Raw genomic sequence first — 22,551 nt, forward strand, 5'->3', positions numbered from 1 at the left:
AACTAATAAGGTTTCGTCTGCACAAACATTGCAGTCCAGCTACTTCATGCATCCAAGTTTGCTCGAAATGTTCGATATTCAAAGTGTTCACCGATCGTAATTTGAAATCATCTACTTCTTTTCTATCTTCTTTTTCCGTTGATTTTTAAGTTATGCCGGACTCAGCTTAACACATTTATGTATTATTATATATGAAGTCAGATTGGAATTACATTGCTTCATCTTGTTTCTTAATGTTTACGGTTTCTTGGAGTCTTGTTGCAAACGTTCAATGTATTTTTGTTTGTTACAGTAATTCATATGAAATATCAATACTCATTTGCTTAACACATTTGCGTTTTGGTGAGGGAGAAATGCAGAGGTAAGAAATTGGGTGGTTAATAACTTTTTATGCCGTTTAACTGGTGCTGTAAGTGATTATCCATCAACAAACAAACAAACAAACAAAATTTCAAAACCCCCGCCACCTCCAGACGACAGAATACTACTCTCTCAGAGCCACCAGCTTCTCCTCCCACGCCACGACGGTCGACCGCCGATGGCCATAGCCTGATATAACGCTCTGCCCCGCCCACGGCCCACCTTGTGCGGTGCAGTCATCTTGGAAACCGAAATGGCACGGGAAACCCGATTGGTACTCACTGCCAACCTTGTGCGGTGCAGATCCTTTGCATGTCTTCCTTTGTCTCATGCTCATTCATCTACTTTCTCAACCCACATTCAACTGGACGCGTGAGTCTGTTGGCCTTCACCATTTCGAGAGGGCAAATGATCAAGGTGGTGATGCATCGTCATCATCAGGCTCATCATCACATATATGAGTCAAATCACAGTCAGATTGTCAAATGCCTCCTCTTTCCTGGACTACATATCACCGCTAGCTTCATTATCAGCAGGTCGATATTTCTTACTTCTTTCAGATTCATATGATTTTTCTAGTAAGTAATTGTTTTGAATTTTGAAGATATATTGCATCCAGAAACATTTCAACATTACGAAAAACGATATAAGACGTGCACATCCGATGATTCGAGAAATACCACTCGTCCGCCGTCCAAAGCTAGCATCCATTCCAAAGCGTCTGCCCCTTTCACTCACGCAACTTAACATATACAACGAGTGTCCGCTTATAAGAACAGCTACGTACTTCCATTTGGTAGAACTGGGTTGACATATCCCAGTCCGGAGCGAACCATGTCGAACGTATGGTGTTTTGTATATTTTCGTTTGTGCTTCGGCTTATGTTTCCTGCGTTTGGTTTGTGGTCCAAATTATTGCATCACAGAATTTTTTAACCATAACGAACATATGGCACCGGCATGACTGAAATCAGCCACCGGAAAACGCAAACCGTTAATCAAGCGACTAAAACGCAAACCGTTAATCAAGCAACTAACGACGTTCATCTCGGAACATTACATCTTCATTCATTTGCATGCTAATAGATTGTAAGTTCATCGAGGTTACAGGTGTGACGGTGCTACAGAAGGATTTCACCTACTTCAAAAAGGGTCAGCCAAAAACATGTAAAGTTCCAAATGGTTTCTGCGTACATTTCGCACTGTACAGAAAACATACAACGAATCGCAGATTTGAAAATTACACAAAGAAAATCCAAATCGAACCACTGTTGAGCACTACTCTTCCGTTTCTGTTTCATCAGAATTGCTTTCAGGTGGCACATTTATGTCATTCGAGCTAGCATTAACATCTGTCTCCCCATTTGAATGGTTTTCGAATAGCTAGCATTTCCTATCCAGAGGAGGTAGATTAACTCTAATTCAATCAGTCTTGGGAAGCTTGCCGATTTACTATATGTCATTGTTCAAAATTCCTGGCGGGGTAAGAAGACGTCTAGAAAAATTAATGAAAGGGTTTCTCTGGGAAGGCGTGGAGGAAGGTAAGAAATCCCATTTGGTCAAATGGGAGTTAGTTACTAAAAACAAGGAGGAAGGAGGTCTAGGGGTGGGGAATTTGAGGAATCAGAACGAAGCACTATTGGCTAAGTGGTTGTGGAGATTCCCAAGGGAGTCTCATTCCCTATGGCACAAGGTGATAAGAAGCAAGTATGGGCTACAAGTGAATGGATGGAATGCACTTCCTCCAAGGAGGGTTTCAAGTCGTAGCCCATGGAAAGACATTTCGAGTGGTGCTCATCAGTTTCTTGGATGCTGCAAGTTTGAGGTGGGCAATGGAGAGAGGGTGAGGTTTTGGGAGGATGGGTGGTTAGCAGGAGGACCGTTGAAGGAGCAATTCCCCAGATTATTCTTATTATCGAGGAAGCATAATCATAACATTTCTAGCTTTGTGGAAGCTTCGTCAAGTTCCTTGAGTTGGAACTTTGATTTTAGGAGAAATTTGAATGAGATGGAGATAGAAGAGGCAGCCAGCTTATTACAGAAAGTGGAAGTGGTTCGCTTGTCTCCATCAAAAATGGATAACAGAAGGTGGAACCTAGAAGCTTCAGGTTTGTTCACATGCAAATCCTATCGTTCATTACTGAGCAACAATGGGATTGTGCACTATTATCCACCCTACTCTCAGATTTGGAAATCAAAAGCTCCTCCGAAGGTTAAAATACTTGTATGGCTTGTGGCCACTGGGAGCCTCAACACTTGCGACAAAATTCAAAGGAGAAACCCTCTGATGTGTTTATCCCCACATTGGTGTAGTTTATGTAAAGCTAAGGAGGAGAGTGTAAATCACATCTTTCTTCATTGCTCCTACTCGATCCAACTATGGTGGAAACTATTTCAGGAGGTTAAAGTAAGTTGGGTCATTCCTAAAAGGTGTTTTGAGCTACTAAGCACCAATTTTAAGGCACTTGGAAAATGGAAAAAATCCAAAGCTTTGTGGGGTTGCCTGGTATCGGCAATTTTTTGGAATATATGGCTGGAACGCAACAGAAGGATTTTTGAAGACTATACTGGAGTGGGGGCAAAAGTACTTTGGGGGAGAGTAAAATATTGGGCATCTTTTTGGGCTTCGGTTACTAAAGAGTTTAATAATTGCTCTCTATCTCAAATACTGTGGGATTTGTTAGCAGCAGTTAAGTGAGCTAAGTCTAGAATTGGCTACTGTAGCCAAATCCTATTGGGATTTTCCTTTCTAATTTGTTGGTGGACTTCTTATCCACTTCTATGTTTTTCACTATTCTTTAATAAAATTGTTTCTTCTCAAAAAAAAAAATTCTTTGTTCTGCCCATTGGCAACGACATCACCTTTAGTGTCTTCTTCCATATTGCTTCCATGCTGGCCATTATCTGCTGGTGCCCCATCAGAAGTTACAGCTATATCGGTATTCATGGGATGGTGCCCATCTGTATCCATCGGAAGGATTTCATCGACTCGACCTGAATAAGGCATGTACTGATGGAACTTTACCTGACAAAAAGTAACAAAATTCCATTTTGGGTTAAATCTGCTGAACACAGATCAGAAATATCATGGTTACACAAATCAGAAATAGCATGGTTATGGCAGTCAATTTGTTGAAATTTAAAATTATAATGACTACATACCAAAATTGAAGGCTTAGAAACGTTTAAATAAATATATTTTAAATTGTGGAGGGTAAGTAATTTAAGGGCATCAGATACAGGAAGATGACCCCCCAAAATAATGATTACACACGAAAGTGAAGGCTTAAAAACCTTTAGATCTCACTAGTATTCTCCTATTAGGAGACCAACTCAGTCAAATTGAGGTTTGTACTGTAGAAACTTGATTTTAATTGCATGGGATCGGAAATTCATAATTATGGATGATATACTTATGCAGGTCCAAAGGGCACTCCACTGATCAAGATATTTTTAATATTTACACGCTCACCATCTAACTCCTCATATCAAAATATGACAAAAAGGAAAACTGAATGCACGACAGGAAAGCATACCTCATAAAGCTGCTGGTAGATACCAATCATCTCATCAACACTGCTGACAAGATGAATAGGACCAGTTTCATCAACGTGACGCTTAGTGTTTGATGTAATTTCATTCAAATTAAGAGCAAGGTGGTCAGGTCTCTGAAGTAGACGTTGAAATGTAGGCTGAAGTTCGTAGCATTGTTCAAACAAAGAACGACGGCAAAACACATAAAGACCCAGTCGGGCACGAGACATTGCAACAATCAATCTTCTAACATCACGAAGGTGACCCACAATGCGAGTACGCACAAGAGATAGCAGTATAAAATCATTTTGCTGGCCTTGAAATTTATCAACTGTTGTAACCTGATAACAGTGCACAGTTAAAACATTATTTTACCAATGGGATCACAAAGGTCAACAGAAACAGTAGTTTACTAAAGCAATCACAAAGCGTAAAATTGCAAAGTTAGCAGAGCTAATGGGTAAGGATGAATGAAACTTATCTCTGACGAAGAACTGTCAGAGAGGCCAAAATGCCTTAACAATACCGTATAAAGGCACCTTCCAGGTTCCTGGCCATTTGTTCTGAGGGATTAACAAGAACTAAACTAGCCTACAGAGCCACCAACTTGCTGACAGGCCTTTAGATTTCACAAATGGACAGTTCGATTCTTATTTGTTTAACATCTATTACGTTTGTATTTCATTACTGTGCCTGATGTTTAATTTGATGCATTCGCATTCTAACCCATTTTAAAGGTCAGTGACATCTGCAAATTGTAAAGTGAAAGTGGTGATCTTATTCTTACCTTGCTGGGAGGGCCTATGAAGTCATAAGGAGCACATCGTCTGTTGATAACATCGCGGATTAAAAGCTTCTGGCCATTGTAAGTGGTCAATATGGAGATTTTGCTTGCAGGGTACCCAAGTAGACGCATATAGATATAGACACTGACCACATATTCTGCTTCCCCCACATTTTGGAAGAAATAAGGTGAAGGTGTAGACTCACCTCTGCCATGGTAATCTGGCACATCCACCAACTGATATTCATAGGAGAATCCAGAATTTGCTCTATGGAATATGGCACCCTCCTTTACATATGGAAGGTCACCCAGATCTCTGTACCTCCAGTTGTACAGTTTGGCTATACTTGGCCTGGCTCTACCCTGGGCATTGAGTTCAATATAAGGAATGCCCAAACGGACAAACCTCGTAAAGAGACTCTGATCCATGTGGCTGTATTTTTGGAATGCTATATTCTTAACAACAGGAGGCAACTGGTGATGATCACCAATCAGGATGCAGCGTTTTAGCCGAGCATAACCATCTTCCTGCCTTTGGACCAACATTGGTATGAAAGTTTCAATCTCCAAAATTTGAGCACTTTCTTCCATGAGCAAGTTGTCATACTTGAAACCTAACTCAAGGAAGTCCTTTCTCTTTAGAGCTGCATGAGTGCATGTCATGGCAACTATCTTTGCCTGCTTGGTCATCAGGTAATTTGCACGATCAGCAGTAGACTTCAGTAACTCAAATGCCCTACACTCTTCAAGCTCTTGAAACATGGTCTTCAGATGACGGAAGCAACCCTTAGCTGCCCGCATATCTTTCTCAAATGACTCACCAGTAAAGACTGGTTTCGGTGCGTTGGAGAAGAACTCCTTGAAGGGAAAACAATCTTTAACAAATGATGTTTTATCTTTATTCTCCTTACAAGCAGCGAGGAATTGCTCCCAATGCGAATATACATGAAGCAACCAAAAGTACCAAGCAGTTTCACATGTATAACCTACATCCTCAGGCAACTGGAGTGATCTAGCCAGCCTCTCCACTTCACTTAGCAACTCTAAGCGCCGCACAAGCATGGCATTGACACGGCCTTGTCGGCTGAAGTCCAGATCAGTTGCTAGCTCTTGCTCTCCTTGCCCAAGTCGAAGAAGATAGCGTGCAGGAACATCCCTCTAAAATCGCAAAAAGGGAAATATTAAAAATTTATGACAACATAGAAAATAGCTATACACAGGATTTAACACCCTAACTGATAGAGAACTGAACCTGCATAATCTTCTCAAAAAGGTCATTTAGAGCCTGGTTCGAATGAGTAATTATCAATGTTCTCTGAGACGAACAATTATGATAGAGAACGTTCAGAATTTGGACAGCTGTATCAGTTTTTCCAGTACCAGGTGGACCCACGACCATTGTTAGTCCTGGCTGAATACCTGAGATGATTGCTCCAACCTACACAAGAAGGAAGATTAGAAATTATTAAAACAGAGTCTAAATGGCACAAACAATGATTCCTAATTCAAAGTTTGTTACTTTAACTATCCATCATAACTTCACAAGTAACTAAAAGATGTTAAAAATATCTAAAAGTAGAACAACCTACAAATTCCTATTTTGTATTACTAATATGGTACTATTACATGATTTATAGAGAATCAAAAAAAACTGTAGAAAAGCTTAATCACCTATACCTTAATAACGTAGTTTCTTATTATTGGTTTTTAATTCATCCAAGGGTCTTAAGTCAATTTTATAAGTTGGTATATTGCAATAAAAGAAAACAGACAGTACATGATTATAAAAATTTAGCCTCACAATACATAAGCAAAAAAGTCACATCTCACAAACAGGCAAATGAAGGAATAACTACCTGAGTGGGTGTAAATTTAACGGTGTTCTTCCTTGGTTGATCTTGGGGATACGGACCTGGGTCAGGAGGTGTGTATGCTTCAACAGCAATTTTTTCTTTCTCACTATCGGAATTCTCCATGGGGACATCACTCATAGAAACAATACTAGATTTCTTATTCCCTGGAAGAGCATTGGTGCTGCTTCTGATCATCTTGGGAAGCTTTATTCGAAAAGGGGGCCTTGGATCCAAGTTTTCTGTGCCATCTGGACTAGTAAAACAAACCTAAACAATGAACATGTAAACAAGAAAGTCATTAGTCAGATCACCCTCCAAGATGCTAACAAACAGACAAACAAAAATTTCCAGACATCAGTAATAAAGACATTATACAGGCAAACCTGATCATCTGGAAAACATTCTTTCAAATGGTCTGCATCCAGGAAAGTATCTTTAAAATCTACAGTTTCCAAAAGATCCGGCATATTAGTCCATTGTGCAGCAGAAGGATTACCATACCCCAGAAAAATGTTGTGCAACCAGTCAGGAACAATACAATATTCATTCATAAGATCTCTAATGGATTCCAAAATTGCTTTAAAGTTATTTTCCTTAGGCTTTCTCCTCATCAGTATATTGAATGTCCCATAAACATCTTCTGCGCCTTTTGCGGCAATGTTGCTGACATCCATGTGGTATTGTGCTGTATCTAAAGCAACAGTCACAGTTCTCAGTTCTCCTTTTGGAGGCTTCCACTCATCACGTTTAATTCTTCCAGTATAATCGTTCATTAGAGTTCCCTCTTCATCACGAATCTCGATGATTTCACAACCTCGTACATATTGAAGACCAAGCCTCTGTGGCACACTCGCCTTGCCATCCTCTTCTGTACTTAGAGGCTCAAAGGATGGGCGAATAGAAACTAAAAACAGGACATCATGCTCTTTAAGAGCATTCCATTCTGATCTCATTTGTCCTCTATAACTAGAAATGCTAAAAGTAACTTCTGCTGTAACAGCAGCTGGCTTGACTTCTCCAATATTTGGCTGTTTTACCTCACTGATCTTAAACTCTTTGATCGGCACTGCCATCCTTGACCAACCACGAAAAGCTGTTTCTCCTTCTTTATTAATGTACGCATGAAGATGTGGAACAACTTCCTGAATATCCTTCTTTATTAATGTTAAAAATTGCAAGTTCAGTTTTGGAAGGGCCAGACAACCTTCTCCAGAGTAATTGATACTTGGCACAAGGCTTTCGTCCCACATAATAAGTTCATTTGGGTACAGAGGAAGGGCATTTATTTTTTCCTTTTGAGACTGTTGCTTTTCAAAAAATGAAACCATGACTTCAATAAGGAAATCAACCCTATTGGACCAAGGGTCATCCCCTGAAACCAGCTTCAGCTGCAAAACAGAAAAAAATATTAGCTAAACAAAATTTACAATATCCATAGTGTACAACCGAAAAGAGAAGATAGTGAGAGAATGGAGAAAAATACATTGGAAAGCTGACATTCCAAAAGCAAGTAATTAGCTAACTCAGAGACAAATGAAATAAAGATTGCAACATGTTTGTCCTGATTCCTGAAACAGAAAAGGCACGGGCAGACAATCTTCACTCAAATACACAACAAAATTAAAATGAAATCATTTACTTCATTTCTAACTCCCAACAAATTAAAGCTCAAAAAATCAAACATAATTATCCTATCAAAAAGAAAACAATTACAATTATAATCCTAATGCTAAATTCATGATATCAAGTCAGCTTGACTAAGCCTTTAATGTAGAGTAAAAGTCTATACGAGCAATCTCTCTCCCTATTTTTAACTGAACTACTTTCAGTCACCATTTTTTCCCTCCATTTAACAGCTATGAAGCATGGATACGCAAGCTGGAGCAGGGATTCAGGAGCGGGGGAATTCGGGAGCATGAAAACTCAAAGAATCCCGATTTAGGAGCGGCAGGGATTCGCCAATTAAAAATATTTAAAATATATTACATATAAATAAATATTCAAAAGTATAAATATAGCATTGGTAGATGGGCTTATTTTAAATGATTATTTAAATTTCTTAATTTCAGGTAGGTTTCATTTTAGTGGCCTATGTTTTTAGTTTTGGCATTATATATCTGACTCTTTATTTGAAGTTTAGTGCCTACTGCCTGATGAAAGAGATGTGATACACTGCCTACCACATGTTAAAAGAGAAGAAAGGTGGACTTTAAATGAAACGAGCAGTTTTGCTCTTTTGGTGTGGTGATGGCCCACAACAGTTTCTATCATCTTCTTCATCAGTTCCTTTCACGCCATAATCACTGCAAACGCAGCCATAACTGCAGCAAGTGAAAGCCTTGTGCTTTTTCCAGCAAAAGAGAACACTGTTGGGCTTTTTACGGCAAAAGAGAACACCTTTGGGCTTTTTACTGCAAAGAGAGCGGCCCTTTTTTCTTTCCGATTCGTAGCAGCACCAAGCCACTCCTGCCGTACCCAAGCCGAATCCCGCCGATCTCACTCCCAGAGTGTGAATCGGAACCGATCTGAAGAATCGATGCTTCATAGCTTAAAAGTAGACACTAAAAATAAAAATAAACCCAGAGAAAGAGTTGGACTTTCTAGAAGCCCACAGGGCTAAGGCCTACAAAACTTCCTATAACGTCAAATTCAACCTAGAATTAATAGTCCAATGTCCAAAAGCTGACTAACCACAACTAAACACTTACTATGTATAACGGCTTTAAAATAAAACAAAATATTTCATGCTACCCTTGCTACTCATCTCACCAAAACTATAGCAGTTAACCATTTACCCTGCCTCTTCCTATCCTTGTTTCTGTCTCTCTCTCCCTCTCCCTTGAGTCATCATCCAGCATATCGCTTTCACCTTCACCTTCTACCTCTCCGTAATCTCTCTTTTTAAGCTTCTTTTTGGGTAAAAGTTTTTTGATTTTCTTCAATGCATTTTTCCAGATCAAGTATATGAAGGCCAAGATTTCCCCCTCCTGGTACAAGCCTCTTTTACTTTGCCAGACGACCGAAGGGGAGATTTATAATCACTTGCAAAACATTAAGAAAAAATGGAAAGAGAAAATGACCAATATGCCCACACTAGAGCTTGACCGTGGCCTCTAGGGCTAGGCTGTGGCTTGATGTGGCCCTAAGGTCAGGCCAGGAATGTAGCACCCATGATTTTCTTTTACCTAGTCATTAACTTTTCACTAACTGTTTCCGCACAAAACACTACAAAGAAGATATTCAAGCCCCATACTCACTAGCAGAATAAATACCAATTTAGGGAAAAAATTTCAAACTGCACAATCTTAACTAACGTGGCTATAAATGTCATGCATACCTTTGAACAAACCAAATTCTTCAATTCCCCAGGAGGAAGAAGGACAATTTCTTTGACAGATCATTGCGCTTATCAATCGAACCAATGTTAGCCAATGCAAGCTCTTGCAACTACAAGCACAAAGGGGAGAAAAATATTCAGAACGCTAGCACCAATCTATAGAGGAAAACACATAATATGAACCTTTTTAAATGCATACCTTAGGAACCTTTTTAAATGCAAGTAGCTGGAAAGATTGGACGCATTCATAATGAGATTGAAGCACCTCATCATCCGTCAGTTGTGTCCCAACATGATCATTAATCTCAAATCCTTCATAAAACTGCAGTAAGTCGACCAACTGTGCAAAGAGTTTCCCCTTCTCGTGTCTATACAGAGCACTCAAGTGGCATTTGGCAACTACAGCAACATCAGCAACAAGTGGCCTCAAGTACCTGCAATCACAACAAGATAGAAACAATGTAATAAATAAATAAGTAAAACTAATAGGGCGTGAAGAATTGACAGCTCTAACTCATGATAAAAGCATATAATGCCAATAGGTTAAAACTGACGTCTGTTCAAACAGAGGAAAGAGGAAATGAGCACATTTGCAAAACGTACCTCCTTGTTGGTAGTTGGCTCAAGAGGTCAATAAGAAATTCCATAAACCTCTCACAGTACAAAACACAAGCATCATCAACACGCATAGCACCAGCAAGTTGATCATCTTCATTCATACTAGGATCGGGGGGTAAAACCTTCGAATCAAGTATCTAGAACAGGCACAAAAATAAAAATAAAAGTTTCATAAATTCCTGGGTATTGATAATCAAAGACCACAAAGTACTGCTCAGAATTTAAAAGTGTGAAATACAACCTCAAGGAACTCTTCAATGAGGTTTCTCAAGAACTGAACTTCGAGTGTAGTTGAGGGATTAAAGGGATCTCCGCGTTTTGCAGCCTCTTTGGCCTCCCTCTTTATCATCCTTTTCCATTTCCTGATCAAATCAGGGTTAAAACAAAGTTCCATCTGCAAATGAAAGAAGCAAATCAAGCACAATAAAATACAGGTCACATATATTCGGATGATAACAGAAACAGATTTTCAAAATAGACAACATATGTGTTACCTGAAAACGACCGTACGACAAACTGTGCCAAGATTGCAAACTCGCTAAACTAAGGACAGTATCGCTCACGATCTCATCTTCCAAACTCTGTCACAAAACATCAGTATTGTAATATATAAGTACTTTGCCACAATACCCAAATCAAATGAGTACTTCACCACAATATTCATATCCTTCAATAGAAATAAGTGCATCAAGACTTAATTGTATGTTTTTAACTACATTCATCCATTAAGCTCAATACACATGTGACTGATATACAAAATGGATGCTACGCCAAGCAACTGAACTATGTGTGCGGGCTAAACTTCTACCAAGGCAGAATCATATACTATAGCAGTAGATGATGTGCACAAAATAAATCTCATCTCTTTATATAGAAAAATACAATGCACTAGCATCGAAGCCAACCAGAGCTTAAATAATTCAATATTTCATAATAACTCAATTATGCACATATAAATTTTTATGACGAATATTTTGAAGATATAAAACAAGCAGTCAAGAATAACAACCTACAGTTGATAAAAGCAAATTATGAATGTTTTCTGGACTTACGAAAGAGTCTGTCCAGACTAAACAAGCTAGAGAAAGGACAATTACCCTGATGCTTTTGGGTGTAAAAACTAATAAACCCCTCTACAGGGAGCAACCTGCCCACAAATCTTTCTAGAACTGGATATATCAGATAAAGTGTACAAAAATTCAAACATTTAACATGCTACCATACCTGAAAGGCATTAATCATGAAAACTAAATAATTTGTCTTTTCAGCTATGCTTAACTCTCTTCCCTGCAAACATAAAAGCATCAATATAAGTCTGAAACATAAAACACCTGAAGAAGTCATTCGAAAATAAATGTATCTCCTTAATAACCTCCCCTCCCCACCTAAAAACACAAAAGAATAAAATAAAAATCAAGCAAAAAGCAACTTTGTTGACCATATGTCAAAATATTAGCATCTATCAGTTTCTGAATCCTCGTTGACCATCTGACCAGATGGTCCATAATACATCATACAAATTTGCTACTGTTTATATTTAAGTAAGCTTCCTGTGTCTATCTCAAAGCAAGCACGAAATGAAACAACTACGAAGTAGACCACAGTTGATTAAAATAATGAGCATGGCAACCATGTTTGCAATAATATACAGAACATATGAATCGTGCACCAGCATGTAAGCATACATAACTCTTCTTAACAAAGGACATCAACATATAAAAGTCTAACAAGGTGTGATTGCTATGCATGAACGTGAAAAACTTATGAAGAGAAAGACCAGATAATGAAAAGGTATTGAATTAGAAAAACAATAGAGATTTTGTAAACTTTTCATTCCACTTTTTCAATACTTACCAGGAACAAGTTTTGGGACAAAATTACATGAAAAATAGATAGGAGAACAGAAAGTGGGACACTACTATGAGAAGATGTCGCCCAAGCGAAAATCCAAAAGCACTATTGGGTGAGAAGGTGGCTTATTTGTTCAAGAGGGTTCACTTGTGGGCTTCCCTTTGGGAATCAGTGTCATCAGAGTTTAATGGAGAGCTCATATTCTGTTATATTTTCAAATTGGCATGACGTTGTTTCTTAATATGTCTTAAATGTGTATTGTAGTATAATTGGTGTAGGTAGATGATAGTTTGTTTTCGTTTTTCCCCTAGAGAATATTTTGTCCTTGATATTGTTCCGTCATCATGAAGAAGGAATCCCACAAACCACTGCAACTGTTATTGAAATACGAATACTATAATGCAAACTATGATTGTCATTTAAGTTTCACAGCACCAAATACACATCAGTAATACTGAGTTTTTTTTTATAATGAAATTAGAGTTAAAATAAAATCATTTTGACCATTATTCATGCATGAGGAAATATGGCAATCCGATAAAACGAGCACAAACCGATTTAAGCCGAAGAACCCTCTCAAGGAATCCTTTGAACACATCTTTCCGGTCATAAAAGCACGTCCAAGCTGCCACATTCTCTCGAAACTGCAATTCCAAAGTTCGGATACACAAGTTCAATCATAATTGTTAATTGCAATATAACCAAGAAATGCAGAACCATTAAACCAGTTCATCAATGCTACATACCAATAATTTCAAAGTTCAGCACCAACTTTTGGGGACTGACTACCAGAAAATTGAAAGAATCGTTCCACTATCTAACCCCAAAAAATAACTACTTGGATTAGTATCTAGCCCACCAGTATTTTAGCAACCAAAGATACCCTAATCCAGAACAGAAACATCAAATTACAATTCGAAAACACAATACCTTCTCATTGACAATGAGAATCATGGACATAACGTGCTCGAAGGTTGCGGTTTCGGGGTCGAAATTTGGCCATAGATAGTTCTCCAAGTACTGACTGACCTCCAAAATCATCACCCTCTGTGACGGGACGGCCCTTCTCTGACCCTCTCCAACTGACAACTCCGTCCGATAAATCTCATTCACTAGCTCCGGGTCGAAGGGCTTCTTGGGCTGCGAGGCGTCAAGGGTTTTGGACCAATTATCGGCGGCAATCATCGTGAGCCGGTCCCGCTGAATATCCAACAGCGTTATCGAGCTAGGAAGCGCCGAACCGGGCTTGGCCTCGACCGGGTACTCGAACGGGTACTCGGCGACATGGTGGCGCTTGAAATCGTACGGCCCTGTTCCGTACACCTTCGTCATTGCCACTCGCTCACTTGTCTGGAACCCAGATTAGGGTTTTTGGGATTGGGGTTTTAAGAAGAGCTGAGGTTTCTGGGGAAAATTCGGGGTTTTTGAATCTTGGCTCTGTTTTTAGTTTTAGAGAGAGCTCTCGTTGGCCATGTGGTCGATTCTAAGTCTAACTTCTCAATATTCAGCATTAAAAATATAAAATTAAAAAAGAAAAAATCTGTCAACAATATTTGCATTTACATGCATTCAGTGTTTAAAAAGTTCTTCTAAGGACAATTACATAGTTAACCCAAAGAAAATGTAAGCATGACAAAAGTTGAAGGGGTAACTTGTAATTTAGGACAAAAATGTACTAGGTACAAAATAGACAAAGAACACGAAAGAATAATTTAGACATCCATAAAAACAATGCTGACGTCAGATCACTTCAAACAAAACCTCATGCCATTTTAGCCTCACTGCTTGGTTCATGGGAGTTGGGCCCGCCCAATAGGTGGGGTAATTGGCATGGGCTCGGGCAGTTTTGAAGGGACTGAGAGATTCAGTCATTCAATAGATAAGACAATTTGTGGCAATGGAGTTGCTCTAGAAAAATAGGGCAATAAGATCAACTCCAACGTAGGCCTCCTAGGGCTATTCACTATTGAATTCACCCAGTGAACAGTAATTGCTCATAATGAATAGCAATTGTCTTTGGCATCTCCACTCCTACACTGAATAGCCCTGGCAATAGGCAATAAAATATTAGTATTTTTTTTAATAAAATAATATATCATTTACCAATTCTTACATTAATTCAAATGGGAAGTGTGAAAGTTTGAAGCTTTAACATTAATCCATTAAGTCAACCAAGAAAAACCAGTTAGTCTAAATTTTCAGAAAAAGAAAAAAAATCAAAAAGGGCAACAATCCTAACAAATGAAATAGCAAAAGGGTTCATCGAGCTGATTGATTTCTCTTCAAGGGTTTGTTGAATTTGATCTGTTTTCCGCGTGATCTAATTGTTTTCTCAGCTAGGTCTTCCTTTTTTCTTCTAAATTCAGTTGGATTTTTGTAAAGTTCGGAAATTTCAGGGATTTTGGTGGGTTTTTCATATGGGTTGTGTCGACGGCGGATAGAGGCGGTTCTGGGTGGTTTTGCAAGGGTGGGGAAGGTGGTGGGTTTGGGTGTTTGATGGTATCTGGATTTGTTTGTTTTAGGTTTTGTGAGAAATGGGTTTGAAAGCTGAGGATGGTAAAGTGGACGCCTGGGACATCTACAAATCGAAAGTGAGGAGGAAGAAGAAGCAGAAAGTTGTTGGGGATGAGCTGACGTCGCCCTGACGTCAGCCTTGCATCATATCCACTCCGGGCTCTCGGGCCAGCAACGACCCACGGGCCTCTCGCTCGGGCCCCCTTGGGCTCAATCGCCAGCTTGGGCTAGACCTTCTTGCTCGGGCATTTTGACATTGTTTGATAGCCAGTCCATCGAGCTATCAGCTCCGGTGGAGTTGCTCTAAAGGGGAATTGAAATTGTGAACCCAAGAAAATGAATGTAATCATGACAAAAGTTGAAGGGGTTACTTGTAATTTAGGAAAAAGTGTACTAGGTAGAAACAAAATAGACGATGAAGATTCTTTCCATATCCTCTTTATGATAATCTTAAGGATCTTCATATCATTACCGTTCATAATACGCCATGCGGTCAAATTTTATTAAATACTATTTGTGTTTAATTTTAAATAAATAAATTTAAAAAATTCATTACCGTACAATGTTGGATTCGGATGGAATCCAAATCCAAAACAGACAGAGAAGCAAAAACAATAAAATCAGACAGAGTCAAACACAAAGAGCAAATCAGAAGAGGCGAGGAATGTCCACCACCATGACTGAACAAGTGGGTTCGCTTCCAAGCTTCCAGAGGTGAAAAAAAAAACTCTCACCTCTCTTTCTCTTCTACGTTCCTCACCACCCTTTTATTTATTTTTTTCTGCTTTTTTGTTCACCGCTTTTCTGGGTTGTGTTAAATCTGCAAGTGCATGGTTTAGCTTTACTTTCATCGTGCATGTGAATCTGTGAACTGGGTATTGAATCTAACGGCGGAAAATCATTTGTGTTGGTTTTCCTTGTGGATGTTACAGTTTGCTCTACTCTTTTGGCATGCCTTCAGATTTTTTAGTAGTAAATTGTGTTGGTTATTTCAATTAATTAGTGGGTTTTATTTTCTGGGTTGGCAGATTGTGTTCATGTTGAAGTTGAACTAATCTGGAGTTTTTAAACGTGTGAGTTTCATGAACCCCTTATATAATTTTTTTTTTTGTTTGCCCTTTCCCACAATGATAACTACAAATGAGAAATTTATACTAATGTATCGTGTGCATCCGGATTTTTGGCCGTTAGATCTTGGTCATTGATACTTGATTAAAGATTTAACGACCAAACATTCCAGTTTAATCACATGCTTGAAAATCCCTTGAAAATGATCAAGATTTTGTGTTCAACTAAAATATCGGAATCTTTAGAGAGTGGCCCTCTACCACAGTGGTGGAGTTGCCCTTGCGCCACAGCGTGAGTTCGAACCTGTCGGCTCTCTAATCTAACAAATCTATAGTTTGACGAAGAAAAAAAATATCGGAATCTTTATTCATTTGAATCTCAAAATTAGATGTGTTGTTGCCACTTTTCATGGATGTCTTAAAAGTGACTTGCCCATTCGGACTATTTTTTTTCTCAATAAATCCAAATTGGTGTTACGAAATCAAACAGTAGATTACTTGATTGTCATCTCCGAAATGATCTTGTGCGTGTGCTCTTGTAGCGTGGAATTGTGAAACGTTCTAGAGAAGTGCGTGTTTTAATTCCTGTTTCCCTTATGGATGCTCGGTTTTTTCCCTTCTCCTCAGGTTAGTAGGGAAAGTGGCATTGGTGACCGGCGGAGCCATTGGTATTGGAGAAAGCATTGTGCGCCTGTTCCACAAACACGGTGCAAAAGTTTGTTTAGTCGATGTGCAGGACAACCTGGGCTTGCAAGTGTGTGAATCCCTCCACGGGGATCCAAACATTTGCTATCTCCATTGTGATGTCACGGTGGAGGATGATATTAGCCGTGCAGTTGATTTCACGGTCAATAAATATGGCTCACTGGATATCATGGTCAACAATGCTGGGGTGTCAGGTTCACCTTGTCCCGACATCCGTGATGCGGACTTATCTGAGTTTCAGAAGGTGTTTGATATTAATGTAAAGGGAGTCTTCCTCGGAATGAAGCACGCAGCCAGGGCAATGATCCCCCGGAAAAAGGGCAGTATAGTTTCTCTTTCCAGTGTTGCAAGTGCTGTGGCAGGCCTTGGACCACATGCATACACAGGGTCCAAGCATGCTGTATTGGGGCTTACCAAAAACGTTGCAGCTGAGCTTGGGAATCATGGGATACGCGTTAACTGCGTTTCTCCTTATGCAGTTGCGACGAATTTGGCATTGGCTCACTTGCCCGAGGAAGAAAGAACAGAAGATGCCTGGACAGGTTTCCGTACTTTTGTAGCGAATAACGCCAACTTGCAAGGAGTGGAATTGACAGTTGATGATGTAGCCAATGCTGTGCTGTTCTTGGCAAGTGATGAGTCCAAGTATATAAGTGGCGATAATCTCATGCTTGATGGGGGCTTCACTGCTGTGAATCACTCATTGAGAGTCTTTAGATGATGAGTAGAGTTGACTGGGTTGATGCTTTATTACCACTAGCATCTTTGGAGCATTTGTCATGGAAAATGATTTCCGCACTTCCATTTCCTCCCATGCGCTTCTTTTGTTTTTGTCCATTGACACCCCTTTGATTATTCAATCAAGTGGCTGGGAGAAAAATAAATAAGGAGTGCAAGGGAAGAAAAAAGGAGCGCGGAAATCATTTCCCTTTCGTCATTCTTGGCCTGCCGGGACTTTCAGTTGTATTTGGTGAATAAGAAGATTGGAAAAGATTGGACATGGATCCAGATTGCCGGAATCTGGAAAAACATATATACTTTCATTCTGAACATTTAGAAGTTAATCAATTATTGCTTTTCATTATTTAATCGATTTCAGAGATAGGGAATGGGGTCGTTCTATTGGGGACTTTGCCTTTTCTAATCGCTTTGAGTGGGCAGAAAGTAGTCTACTTTGTAGTTGATGTCTCATCTTTGGATCTTGGTTGTTTCTAACCGCATTGTGTGGGTTTAAAGAGTAAGACTACTATTGTAGTACGACGATCAAGCCTTATGTGTAGTTCGACTCACCTAATCCGTTATCATCTTTTACTCTTATCTGTAATATTGGATGTCATCAGTCATCATTGAAAGTAGGGTTAAAATATTAGAAAGTTTTTGTCTAGTGGTGTTGTTACTTTCGGTTCCCCCCTCACTTACTGTTTTTTATTCTTTGCTTTCGGCTCTTCATGCTGTAAAGCAAAAGCAGGATATTAGATTAAGTTTTAGAGGGATTGCATGTCATCATGATGTTGGCTTAGCTGCCATCTTCCCTGCTCTCTTCTTCACGTTTCTTCTTCCTTATATGCTGCAACTTGTAACAATTTTAGTCATGAAATAAATATATAAAACTTCAATATGGTATCAGAGCAGGAAAAATAACCTGCTTCTGCATTTCTTCTAGCTGATCGTATTCCATCTCCGACATGGCGGAAGAACATTCTTATTCGTTTGGAGATGAAAATCCCCAGCCTTCCTCCTCAACCGTGTCTGAGGTGGATGTAAATCCAAATCAAAGATTAAGCTCGGTCTTGTTAAATGAGTTTAATTACTTACCTTGGTCGAGAGCAGTGAGTCTTGCCCTAGGTGGAAGATCCAAGCTAGGGTTCATAAATGGAAGCATCGAAGTCCCAGATGTTTCCTCACCAACTTATGAAATCTGGCTTTGCAAGGATCAGCTAGTTATGTCATGGCTCCTAAATTCCATGGAACGTAAACTAGCTGAAATATTCAGTTATTCTGAATCATCATTCAAGCTATGGGAGACAGTCAAGGAGATGTATGGCAGCCAGAACAATGCTGCACGTGTGTTTCAATTGAAGAAGGACATTTCCAACCTACAACAAGAAGGAAAGCCCTTTGTTCAACTTCTGGGCAGCATGAAGAGCATGTGGAATGAGCTGGAAATGTATCGGCCTCATACAACTGAGGCGTCTTTGCTACTAAAAAGGGCAGAAGAAGACAAGATATTCCAACTCTTGTCAAGCCTCGATTCAGGATACGAAGACCTACGAAGCCACATACTCATGAACCCCGATCTACCTTCCTTCACCAGCGTATGTGCAACAATCCAACGTGAAGAAGTACGAAGGAAAGTCATGAACATTGGCACAAAGACCGGTGTAACTGAAGCAAGGGCTTATCTAGCCAACGAAAGAAAATACAAAGTGAAGAATCCACACTTAAAGTGTCAACACTGCAACTATACTGGTCACGTTAAGGAGACATGCTGGATTTTACATCCAGAATTAAAGCCAGAGTTCATGAAGGATAACAAGGGCTCACAAAGACTGAACCGTGCACCACACAGAGCCAACAATGCAACTGCCTCAACATCTCATGGTTCTGATGCACTCAAGAATTTCACTGCAAATCCAGCTGCACTCATAAATGAGTTTGCAGTGTATCTTCAAAACAAGAAAGAGGTTGGCTTTGAAGATGGAAATTCAATAGCTTTGCTAGGCAAGTTCGCTGGATTTCTGACAGACACACAACACATGACCCGAGATGACATGCAAGGTATCATGACTGCTTTCAAAACTGCTCTTAATGTAAATATGATGCATGATTTGTGGATTGTTGATTCGGGTGCCACAGATCATATGACCAACCATGTTTCTAAGTTTCACAAGTTTGAAAATTTTTCAAAACCTTCTCAAGTCTCAACTGCCAATGGTAAGAGTTCTAAGGTTTTAGGGAAGGGAAATATCAACTTAATGTCGGACAAAATTGAGTCAGTAGCCTTATTTGTTCCTTCTTTTCCATTTCAACTTCTATCTGTGGGAAAAATCACTAATACCTTAAATTGTTTAGCCATTTTCTCCCCTCACAATGTCATTTTTCAGGATTGCCTCACCAAGAAGACGATTGGTGAAGGGTTTTACCTTGATGGCCTCTATTACATATCAAAAAGCAGTCCCAGAGGATTTCAAGCCAAGTCCAGTCCATCCCAAGATAGTCAATTGTGGCATCAACGTTTAGCTCATCCTGCCCAACCTGTTTTGTCATCCTTGTTTCCAAACTTAGGAAATGATTTAATTTTGTGTGAAACATGTCATTTGTCTAAAGCCACCAGATTACCTTTTACCTCATCCTTATCTAGGACTAGTAAAGTTTTCGAACTAGTTCACTCAGATGTATGGGGACCAACGTTTGAATCTTTTGATGGTTATAAGTATTATGTAACGTTTGTTGATGATTTCTCTAGAGCCACCTGGTTATACCTTTTAAAGTCTAAGAGTGAAGTGATTGAAGTTTTTAAGGATTTTCACAATCTTGTTAAGAATCATTTTTCCTCTCAAATTCAAACCTTAAGATCTGACAATGGCACCGAATATATGTCCCATATCATGTCATTATATTTGAGCAAGCACGGTATCATGCATCAAACAAGTTGTGTCGGCACACCTCAACAAAATGGTGTAGCTGAAAGAAAAAATCGTGACATACTGGAAAAAACGAGAGCATTAATGTTACAAATGAACGTACCAAAGAGATTTTGGTCACAAGGAGTCATGGCGGCTGTGTACATCATCAATAGACTTCCTAGCCGAGTCTTGGGGTTTAAATCTCCACTTGAAGTCATGAAAGGAAGAAAAATCGACCTTTCACATCTTAGAGTCTTTGGTTGTGTCTGTTTTGTTCATATACAGTCACACCATCGAGATAAATTGGACCCTAGAGCTCTCAAATGTATTTTTCTTGGTTATTCATCAACACAAAAAGGATATAAGTGCTATGATCCTCAACTAAGAAAAATAATTGTATCTAAAGATGTTCGATTTCATGAAGCTAACCCTTTTTTCAGCAAATCACATGAAGCCACAAGTCAGGGGGAGTGCATCTTAGACCTAATTCCTCTACCAAGAATCTGTACTCAAGATGTTTTAAATGACAGAGGTGCTAACCATGACCACATTGATGAATCTTCTACACCTCTCATTGAAGTCAATAATGAAGGTACTCATCCTGATAGTTCTGTGCATGATGATGACAACGGCAACCAAGAAAATCCTCAAGGTGTGGATGAAAATTTGAACGAGGATGAGATAAACCTCCTAGAACCTCGACGCAATCCTCGGCGTGATAGACAACCTCCCACAAGGTTTCAAGATTTTGTCACATATAAACCGAGGCATCCAATTTCAAATTGCGTGTCGTATCAAAAGGTAACTCTATCTCATGCTGCCTTTCTTAACAATATTTCAAGTCACAGTGAGCCTCAAAACTTTTATGAGGCTAATAACCAAGTTGTGTGGAAAGAAGCAATGAGAGATGAACTCAAAGCACTAGACCAACACAAAACCTGGAACATCACCAAACTTCCACAAGGAAAAAAGGCAGTGGGCTGCAAGTGGATCTATAAGATCAAGTTTAATTCTGATGGTTCGATTGAGAGGCATAAAGCCAGGCTGGTGGCTCGAGGATTCACTCAAACATTTGAGGTGGATTACAAGGAAACATTTGCTCCTGTTGCAAAAATGAACTCAGTAAGGGTTCTATTGTCTGTTGCGGTCAATAAAGGTTGGTCTATGTACCAAATGGACGTGAAGAACGCCTTTCTACATGGTGATCTTGAAGAAGAAGTCTATATGAGATTGCCACCAGGACACCCTCAAAGCCAAGAGCCTAATTTGGTGTGTAAGTTACATAAGTCAATTTATGGATTGAAGCAATCGCCACGTGCTTGGTATGCAAAACTAAGTACCGTTCTTCATAGCATTGGTTTCAAAAGGAGTAATGCAGATTCATCATTATTTGTTCGCACAAGAGCTGCGAGCAAATTAGTTGTGTTAATATATGTGGATGACTTAATAATTACAGGTGATAATGCTGCTGAAATCACCACACTCAAACAGTCACTTCAACAAAAATTTGCAGTCAAAGATCTTGGGGTGTTGAAGTATTTCCTTGGAATCGAAATGGCATCTTCTTACAAGGGACTATTTCTTAATCAACGAAAATACGTCATGGACCTACTTAAAGATGCTAATATGAGTGATGCTAAGCCTGCACTTACCCCTCTTGATAGCAAGCTCAAGCTTGACTTGGGAGGCACGTCACTCTCAGATATCAGCTTATATCAGAGGCTTGTCGGCAAACTGATCTACCTAACGATCACTAGACCAGACATCTCACATTCAGTAAGTATCGCCAGTCAGTTCATGCACTCTCCCACCATCGAGCATCTGAACCTTGTCAAAAGGATCTTACGTTACTTAAAAGGGTCTGTTGGTCGTGGCATCCTCATGGCAAAGAATGACAACACTCAAATCATGGGGTACTGTGATGCTGATTGGGCAGGAAACGCAATCGATCGCAAGTCCACCACGGGTTACTGTACCTTTGTTGGTGGAAACTTGGTCACGTGGAAGAGCAAGAAACAAACTGTCATCGCAAGATCAAGTGCTGAAGCTGAATATCGTGCAATGGCCTCAACCGCGTGTGAGCTGATATGGCTAAAAGGACTTTTATGTGACTTAGGAGTGTTCACAGCTCAACCAATGACATTATTTTGTGACAACCAGGCTGCCATGCACATAGCATCAAACCCCGTCTTTCACGAGAGGACGAAGCATATTGAAGTCGACTGTCACTATATCCGTGAACAAGTACAGTCGCAGATGATTCAGACGCATTACGTAAAAAGCTTCGATCAGCTGGCTGATAT

General features: G+C 39.5%; 1 protein-coding gene and 1 pseudogene across 1 annotated transcript; one reads left to right on the plus strand and one right to left on the minus strand.

The window, feature by feature from the left end:
• Positions 1-3,099: 3,099 nt before the first annotated feature.
• On the minus strand, positions 3,100-13,810 carry LOC103431486 (uncharacterized; annotated as a pseudogene).
• Positions 13,811-15,433: 1,623 nt separating this feature from the next.
• Positions 15,434-17,711, plus strand: LOC103431475 ((+)-borneol dehydrogenase 2-like). The gene is made up of 2 exons (XM_008369629.4): positions 15,434-15,564; positions 16,545-17,711. Exons 1-2 carry the CDS (start codon positions 15,515-15,517, stop codon positions 17,341-17,343), a joined length of 849 nt encoding a protein of 282 aa, XP_008367851.2. The 5' UTR covers positions 15,434-15,514; the 3' UTR covers positions 17,344-17,711.
• Positions 17,712-22,551: the final 4,840 nt, after the last annotated feature.

Source organism: Malus domestica, chromosome 02 (assembly GCF_042453785.1).
Source record: "Malus domestica chromosome 02, GDT2T_hap1".
Classification (NCBI taxonomy): Eukaryota; Viridiplantae; Streptophyta; class Magnoliopsida; order Rosales; family Rosaceae; genus Malus; species Malus domestica.

Coding starts and splice junctions, on each gene's coding strand:
- LOC103431475 (XM_008369629.4), top strand. CDS start 15,515: ATGTCCACCACCATGACTGAACAAGTGGGTTCGCTTCCAAGCTTCCAG. Junction 15,565..16,544: donor TCGCTTCCAAGCTTCCAGAG/GTGAAAAAAAAA, acceptor CCTTCTCCTCAG/GTTAGTAGGGAAAGTGGCAT.